At 40.0% G+C, this 9,009-nt stretch overlaps 1 protein-coding gene across 1 annotated transcript; it reads right to left on the minus strand.

Moving 5' to 3' along the window:
* Window positions 1-6,289: 6,289 nt before the first annotated feature.
* LOC121408224 (paired box protein Pax-6-like) lies at window positions 6,290-8,987 on the minus strand. The gene is made up of 2 exons (XM_041599618.1): window positions 7,335-8,987; window positions 6,290-7,034 (listed from the first exon to the last, which is right to left on the minus strand). Exons 1-2 carry the CDS (start codon window positions 7,482-7,484, stop codon window positions 6,549-6,551), a joined length of 636 nt encoding a protein of 211 aa, XP_041455552.1. The 5' UTR covers window positions 7,485-8,987; the 3' UTR covers window positions 6,290-6,548.
* Window positions 8,988-9,009: the final 22 nt, after the last annotated feature.

The raw sequence follows: 9,009 nt of genomic DNA on the forward strand, positions 1-9,009 counted from the left end.
TAATAGTAACATTTTGTGCAACAGCTAAGGTTTCTTGAATGTTGTGAAGAAGTGGTGACTATAAATAGCCATTATTTTTACTTTCCAAAACATGTGCTACAGGGCTGCATTATTGCTCAACATGCAAAACATTATGTGGAAATCTACATGCATTTCAAAGGTATGAGATTTGAAAATAATGCCCAGGTCCTTGATCTTTCCCCAAATATGTTACCAATACAAGTTTGATTGCTATGACAGTTACCTTAGAAATATTGCTTCTTGGCGAAATAACAATGCTCCTCTTTTTGTTATGTTATTGACATATCATTGATAATATATATGTATGTTAAATTGTATTTGTGTTATGAACAGGGTCGATGTTTCATAAGACTGTGTGATAGATGTTAAATGTAAACAAGGGCATCCAAACAAAAAGAGAATTTGTAGTTTTCACTTATCAAATGTATTGTAATGTATATTTTTATGCAAGTTTTCAGGGTTCAAGATGCCAGGTAGCACAAAATATTGTCTTGCCTTAATGATAATGTATGTTTTTTTATATGTTGGCAGCCATTATTCTCTTTGCTCTTTTATTGGTTTGTTCTGAGATTTTCATTTTAATAAATGATGTTTTGATTATCATCATCATCATTTTTGTTGTTGTTATTATTATTATAATCATTATCTGTATTATTTTTGTGATTATGATATATACCGAACAAAATGATAATGTATTTGTCACCGTTACCTTTACAAACCACCAATATTTTGCCATGGAACAAAAAGATTACAGATTGCCTTCCATAAACATCAAATGACTATCATGATTCATACCCAACTTTCACAGTGTATTTTTCATTGTTTTATCAAAATGTATGTCTCAAGACTATTCTACAGCAATATAGTCTATTAGTTGCCCCCCCTTCCCCTCCACTGTGCAACTGACTTCTTTTGAGGACAGTCACCCCTTTCAAGGAGAAATGGATGACATTTCAAAATTTTGTAGTGTCTTGTTTGCTATTGTCATTTGAGATTAATTGCATAGTCATTGTAGAATAATTCCTTTGAGTCATTTTCATGTATTAACTCTAATTTTGTAATCAACTCAAAGTTTAAGAAAATGTGTACTTTTTAGACAGAAATTTAGTTGTGTATTACAGAATACAGTACTATTTTGTTTGTATTTTGATTCAGTGATGGTTAGACCATGCTGTGTTTAAGGCATTGTTAGTGTGGTCTTGGTAAGTTGGAATTCTAATGGGTAAAATAGCGTATTATTTTATTTGGTTATCATTTAATGAAATTATGCTTTGTTATGTACAGTGTGAAAGAACTCTAGTCTTTCCTTCATGGCAAAAGTACTATTTCCATCTCGTTCTGTCACATTAACTTTTAAATTGTTTAAATCATTGATAATTCCTATGAATGATTGTTCATTTGAATATTTTGATATTGTATTTTTTTATTTCAAGTCGGTTATTATAGAACAGAATTTTGAAATGGAAATGTTAAGACCTTGCTAAAAGATGCCATTCTTTCAAGACAAGATGATGTTTCATGTTTGTGTGATGCAATGATTCCAGCCGTCCATACAAGATTGTGCTACTGCTAGTGCATGAAATATGCACTGCTTTAATAAATTAATTTATTTTGAAACTGTATGTACGCTTGTATGTCATTTAACGTAAGTGAGGGGAAACACTGAGAGACTGAGGGAAAATGTGAAGGGGGCAGACAGAGAATGAAAGGGGGAGATACTGGTTCGAAAAATGAGATAGAGTGTAAGAAAGAGAGAAAGGAGAGAGAGGTAGAAAGAGAAGGGGATTGAAGAATGGGAGAGAGAGGGGGTGGAGATATGGGTTAGAAAAGAGAGATAGACTGAAAGAAAGAGAGAAAGGAGAGAGAGGTAGAAAGAGAAGGGGATTGAAGAATGGGAGAGAGAGGGGGTGGAGATATGGGTTAGAAAAGAGAGATAGACTGAAAGAAAGAGAGAAAGGAGAGAGAGGTAGAAAGAGAAGGGGATTGAAGAATGGGAGAGAGAGGGGGAGATATGGGTTAGAAAAGAGAGATAGACTGAAAGAAAGAGAGAAAGGAGAGAGAGGTAGAAAGAGAAGGGGATTGAAGAATGGGAGAGAGAGGGGGTGGAGATATGGGTTAGAAAAGAGAGATAGAATGTAAGAAAGAGATAAAGGAGATAGAGGTAGAAAGAGAATGGGACTGAAGAATGGGAGAGAGAGGGGGTGGAGATATGGGTTAGAAAAGAGAGATAGACTGAAAGAAAGAGAGAAAGGAGATAGAGGTAGAAAGAGAAGGGGATTGAAGAATGGGAGAGAGAGGGGGTGGAGATATGGGTTAGAAAAGAGAGATAGACTGAAAGAAAGAGAGAAAGGAGATAGAGGTAGAAAGAGAATGGGATTGAAGAATGGGAGAGAGAGGGGTGGAGATATGGGTTAGAAAAGAGAGATAGACTGAAAGAAAGAGAGAAAGGAGAGAGAGGTAGAAAGAGAATGGGATTGAAGAATGGGAGAGAGAGGGGTGGAGATATGGGTTAGAAAAGAGAGATAGACTGTAAGAAAGAGAGAAAGGAGAGAGAGGTAGAAAGAGAAGGGGATTGAAGAATGGGAGAGAGAGGGGGTGGAGATATGGGTTAGAAAAGAGAGATAGACTGTAAGAAAGAAGAGAGAGGTAGAAAGAGAAGGGGATTGAAGAATGGGAGAGAGAGGGGGTGGAGATATGGGTTAGAAAAGAGAGATAGACTGAAAGAAAGAGAGAAATGAGGGAGAGGTAGAAAGAGAAGGGGATTGAAGAATGGGAGAGAGAGGGGGTGGAGATATGGGTTAGAAAAGAGAGATAGACTGAAAGAAAGAGAGAAAGGAGATAGAGGTAGAAAGAGAAGGGGATTGAAGAATGGGAGAGAGAGGGGGTGGAGATATGGGTTAGAAAAGAGAGATAGACTGAAAGAAAGAGAGAAAGGAGAGAGAGGTAGAAAGAGAAGGGGATTGAAGAATGGGAGAGAGAGGGGGTGGAGATATGGGTTAGAAAAGAGAGATAGACTGTAAGAAAGAGAGAAATGAGAGAGAGGTAGAAAGAGAAGGGGATTGAAGAATGGGAGAGAGAGGGGGTGGAGATATGGGTTACAAAAGAGAGATAGACTGAAAGAAAGAGAGAAAGGAGAGAGAGGTAGAAAGAGAAGGGGATTGAAGAATGGGAGAGAGAGGGGGTGGAGATATGGGTTAGAAAAGAGAGATAGACTGAAAGAAAGAGAGAAAGGAGAGAGAGGTAGAAAGAGAAGGGGATTGAAGAATGGGAGAGAGAGGGGGTGGAGATATGGGTTAGAAAAGAGAGATAGACTGAAAGAAAGAGAGAAAGGAGAGAGAGGTAGGTAGAGAAGAGGATTGAAGAATGGGAGAGAGAGGGGTGGAGATATGGGTTAGAAAAGAGAGATAGACTGAAAGAAAGAGAGAAAGGAGATAGAGGTAGAAAGAGAAGGGGATTGAAGAATGGGAGAGAGAGGGGGTGGAGATATGGGTTAGAAAAGAGAGATAGACTGAAAGAAAGAGAGAAAGGAGAGAGAGGTAGAAAGAGAAGGGGATTGAAGAATGGGAGAGAGAGGGGGTGGAGATATGGGTTAGAAAAGAGAGATAGACTGAAAGAAAGAGAGAAAGGAGAGAGAGGTAGAAAGAGAAGGGGATTGAAGAATGGGAGAGAGAGGGGGTGGAGATATGGGTTAGAAAAGAGAGATAGACTGAAAGAAAGAGAGAAAGGAGAGAGAGGTAGAAAGAGAAGGGGATTGAAGAATGGGAGAGAGAGGGGGTGGAGATATGGGTTAGAAAAGAGAGATAGACTGAAAGAAAGAGAGAAAGGAGAGAGAGGTAGAAAGAGAAGGGGATTGAAGAATGGGAGAGAGAGGGGGTGGAGATATGGGTTAGAAAAGAGAGATAGACTGAAAGAAAGAGAGAAAGGAGATAGAGGTAGAAAGAGAAGGGGATTGAAGAATGGGAGAGAGAGGGGGAGATATGGGTTAGAAAAGAGAGATAGACTGAAAGAAAGAGAGAAAGGAGAGAGAGGTAGAAAGAGAAGGGGATTGAAGAATGGGAGAGAGAGGGGGTGGAGATATGGGTTAGAAAAGAGAGATAGACTGAAAGAAAGAGAAAGGAGAGAGAGGTAGAAAGAGAAGGGGATTGAAGATTGGGAGAGAGAGGGGGTGGAGATATGGGTTAGAAAAGAGAGATAGACTGAAAGAAAGAGAGAAAGGAGAGAGAGGTAGAAAGAGAAGGGGATTGAAGAATGGGAGAGAGAGGGGGTGGAGATATGGGTTAGAAAAGAGAGATAGACTGAAAGAAAGAGAGAAAGGAGAGAGAGGTAGAAAGAGAAGGGGATTGAAGAATGGGAGAGAGAGGGGTGGAGATATGGGTTAGAAAAGAGAGATAGACTGAAAGAAAGAGAGAAAGGAGATAGAGGTAGAAAGAGAATGGGATTGAAGAATGGGAGAGAGAGGGGTGGAGATATGGGTTAGAAAAGAGAGATAGACTGAAAGAAAGAGAGAAAGGAGATAGAGGTAGAAAGAGAATGGGACTGAAGAATGGGAGAGAGAGGGGTGGAGATATGGGTTAGAAAAGAGAGATAGACTAAGAAAGAGAGAAAGGAGAGAGAGGTAGAAAGAGAATGGGATTGAAGAATGGGAGAGAGAGGGGTGGAGATATGGGTTAGAAAAGAGAGATAGACTGAAAGAAAGAGAGAAAGGAGATAGAGGTAGAAAGAGAATGGGACTGAAGAATGGGAGAGAGAGGGGTGGAGATATGGGTTAGAAAAGAGAGATAGACTAAGAAAGAGAGAAAGGAGAGAGAGGTAGAAAGAGAATGGGATTGAAGAATGGGAGAGAGAGGGGTGGAGATATGGGTTAGAAAAGAGAGATAGACTGAAAGAAAGAGAGAAAGGAGAGAGAGGTAGAAAGAGAAGGGGATTGAAGAATGGGAGAGAGAGGGGGTGGAGATATGGGTTAGAAAAGAGAGATAGACTGAAAGAAAGAGAGAAAGGAGATAGAGGTAGAAAGAGAATGGGATTGAAGAATGGGAGAGAGAGGGGGTGGAGATATGGGTTAGAAAAGAGAGATAGACTGAAAGAAAGAGAGAAAGGAGAGAGAGGTAGAAAGAGAAGGGGATTGAAGAATGGGAGAGAGAGGGGGTGGAGATATGGGTTAGAAAAGAGAGATAGACTGAAAGAAAGAGAGAAAGGAGAGAGAGGTAGGTAGAGAAGAGGATTGAAGAATGGGAGAGAGAGGGGTGGAGATATGGGTTAGAAAAGAGAGATAGACTGAAAGAAAGAGAGAAAGGAGATAGAGGTAGAAAGAGAAGGGGATTGAAGAATGGGAGAGAGAGGGGGTGGAGATATGGGTTAGAAAAGAGAGATAGACTGAAAGAAAGAGAGAAAGGAGAGAGAGGTAGAAAGAGAAGGGGATTGAAGAATGGGAGAGAGAGGGGGTGGAGATATGGGTTAGAAAAGAGAGATAGACTGAAAGAAAGAGAGAAAGGAGAGAGAGGTAGAAAGAGAATGGGATTGAAGAATGGGAGAGAGAGGGGGTGGAGATATGGGTTAGAAAAGAGAGATAGACTGAAAGAAAGAGAGAAAGGAGAGAGAGGTAGAAAGAGAAGGGGATTGAAGAATGGGAGAGAGAGGGGGTGGAGATATGGGTTAGAAAAGAGAGATAGACTGAAAGAAAGAGAGAAAGGAGATAGAGGTAGAAAGAGAAGGGGATTGAAGAATGGGAGAGAGAGGGGGTGGAGATATGGGTTAGAAAAGAGAGATAGACTGAAAGAAAGAGAGAAAGGAGAGAGAGAGAGAGCTAAAACTCTCGTTTCAAGTAAAAATATCTTCATAAGTCTCATCAACGGATGCAAGCTTGTTGAAATATTCCTTTATCCCTCTCTCTTCTAAACCCGCTGCTCTTCCTCTCTCAAAGGTCCTCTCTTTCAGTGCATTTTTCTTTTCAATTTCAGTCACCTTCTCTCTCCTATATACGTCGTTGAAACCTTTGTATATATAAACAAATCCTCAATTCATCTCTTTCTTCTTGGGGGGAGGTCATATTTTATCCTACTTCTAGAAAGCGATATCCTTTGTTTATTTTATCTTTCATCATTTTTCCTCATATTTTTGCGCAAGCAATTTAAATCAACTTTTAGTTTTCTACGACATTCTCATGCCACCCGTCTCGTTTCGTTTTTACATTCTTTTCAATTTAACAATTTACACAAAACAAAATGAAGACAAAATTTATTATGAAAATATTTTCATCTGGTATTCCATTCGAGAAACCATACATAAATGACATATCAAGTAACAAGTAAAATTTGAACAAAAACAACTAAGAGACCATAAGAAATTATCAAAAATTATCGGATACCAAAAAACAATAATAAAGACCACACTCTACTTGGAAAATGTCCCTCGCCAAAAAACGTATCCAATGCCTCCGAGACCAATCATCTATATTAAGAATCTTTAGCTTCGATCTTGTTATAATCATATTGTTCACAAAATGTTCTTCTAAATTGCCACTTATATTATCAGTGGTAGTAAATCAAATACGGGACTGCACACGGATAAAACATCGGCGTTCTGTAGAGATGTGTGACGTCATGACAAGGCATCCTTTCTGTCTGACTGCTTCGGGAGAGAAAGTCAACCGACATTAATGGACTGATGCCGACGCCGCTTGTTGTGTCAACTGACGAGCTGTACTGGTTGGCGCCGCAAACAGCAGGGTGGTGGGTCGGCGAGGTCATCAATGGCAGGTTGGTTGCCGGTTTCTTGCAGGGATGAGGAGGCATCTCTTTGTCATTGATGTCGTCTTGGGACTTTCGTTTACGACTGGCCGTGGAGAGATCTAAGGGTTGATCAGCTACGTCTGAAGATGACTTCGTTACGTCAGCGTCATCGATGACGACGGAGAGTTGACTGGGTTGGTGGGTGGTGTCCACTTTGCTCTTCTGAGATACTCTCCTCTGAGAGGGGTTGCGACGAAGTCTTGAGCGACGAACCTGGAACCAAACCTAGAAAAAGAAAGATGCAACTTATTAGTCTTTGCTATACAGTCTGTGATTTTCATAATAAGTATACAAGAGATTATTGGTGACTAGATGGTGGTGGTGGTGATATATAGGAGGGGGTATTGACTGTTGACTACTAATCGACACTCGGAAGTACACAGAACAGTTGGAGATGCCTCCAAAATCGGGTGGTAGGCAATGCATTTTTTTCATTAAAAGTTTGTGATGAGCAAGAGATAGCTTTTTAAAGAGTTGTTTAACTATAAAATAGGGAATGAATGACTAAATAAGTAGAAAACTTACATATATCAAGAGGTTACTGATTTTCAATGTGTTTGCCAAGCGATCTCTAGTAGTAATATCAGGGCGTGTGTTGATGACGAATTCAGCTTCGAGGATCTCAATCTGCTTCTTCGTTAGTTGAGAGTTCAATGGTAGCATCGTGGTTGTCATAGTGCAGTTCGATATCTTTTAAGGGAAATGTCTAAGCTTTACTTTTCCACTTGCAAAAAAATAAAACTTGTTGGTGATCAATTCGAGGTGCTTACGAAACGGTGGTCTTAAGTAGAATGTGGGCTTTACAAAACAGGACTTGCAAAAAGCCAAATTTGATATGCCTATTTTGATTGGTCGCTAGGCATTATCCAATGAAACCACACGGATGTGCTAGATAATTGAAGGTCCCATCCCTAAGAAAAACAAATCCTGATCATCTTTTAAGATAAAACAGAATTCAGCGTTGGTGAAAAGCGATCAATTGAACCGTTTTGAAAAGGCGATGTCCTTTTTCGGCGCGTGCCGCGCGCTTTGCAGCGGGAAGATTATAAAGGATCAAAGAGAATGGCACGAAACAATGTAAGGATTAGTGAACTCCGGATATGGCCCCTGAGACGGATATTTGGACAATGTGTCTATTGTAAGGTGAATGTATACCTTTCACCATCAAGAATAATATCTTGGCATCCAAGATGTAGACTTTAATCGGTTATTCAAACCTCACAGCCCGTCAGTCTGAAACAAAATCGGACAAAATAACTTGTTGGGTTTTGTGTCTAGCTGAAGACGAAGAGATCAAATCAACCCCCCCCCCTACTTCGAACTTTAAATACTCTCTTAAAACATGCCCGGTGCCCCCTCCTCAGCACGTGACCATATACCAACGTACAGCCCGCTTGCCTTCGCCAACCAGTCCTTTTTTCAATCCCAACCTAGGTAAAGTCATATTCTATGTCCATCTACACATCACACGTTACTTGTACCCCCCCCCCCCCCCTCTCTACAATTCCTACTCACTCCCGCAAAGCACCAATCTCAAACAATCCAAGCTACACACCTTCATCTTTCATCAAGCATAACTCTCAACATTCCCTCAAAGTCGTCTTGCCCAAGTTACCACAGGCGTATCACCCACCTATCCTGTCCCTTGATATGTAAATCCTTCACCGATTCCAATCTATCACATAATTCTCACTGTTCCACTATCATTCTTCTGACATATTTCACACAGACGATCTCTTGCCAAGCTTGGCCCCACCCTCTTCATATTTCTGCACCTCCAGTGAATTCCACATCACACTGACTTTCCAGTTAACCCTTTTCCATTATATGCAACAAAGTCTACAGGTCTTGCTTTCAAATATCTAAATTAATTCATTCTAATATTCAAAATCAAGAAATATCAAATTTCTCCATGAAACAACACAAAGAAGCAATTTTCCTGTTTTAGAATATGACATTTATTAAAAAAAAGAAACCCTAGGAACCATGAATTTTCAACAATACATGTAAAACAAAACAAAAGTGAGCTCATTCCTACATGTACATGCGAGAAAGAAAGATGTGTCCTGTTGGCTTAAGATGAACATAAAATTAGGTCATTAGAGGGTTGGCAGTGATCATGTACTGTTATGTCAATCTGCCACCTTCCCTTTCAGCAAACAACAAATACTGATATTAGGGGGGGGGGGGGGGGCCACCT

The sequence above is a fragment of the Lytechinus variegatus genome, chromosome 2, assembly GCF_018143015.1.
Source record: "Lytechinus variegatus isolate NC3 chromosome 2, Lvar_3.0, whole genome shotgun sequence".
NCBI classification, from domain to species: Eukaryota; Metazoa; Echinodermata; class Echinoidea; order Temnopleuroida; family Toxopneustidae; genus Lytechinus; species Lytechinus variegatus.

Coding starts and splice junctions, on each gene's coding strand:
- LOC121408224 (XM_041599618.1), bottom strand. CDS start 7,484: ATGACAACCACGATGCTACCATTGAACTCTCAACTAACGAAGAAGCAG. Junction 7,035..7,334: donor TCAGTAACCTCTTGATATAT/GTAAGTTTTCTA, acceptor TTCTTTTTCTAG/GTTTGGTTCCAGGTTCGTCG.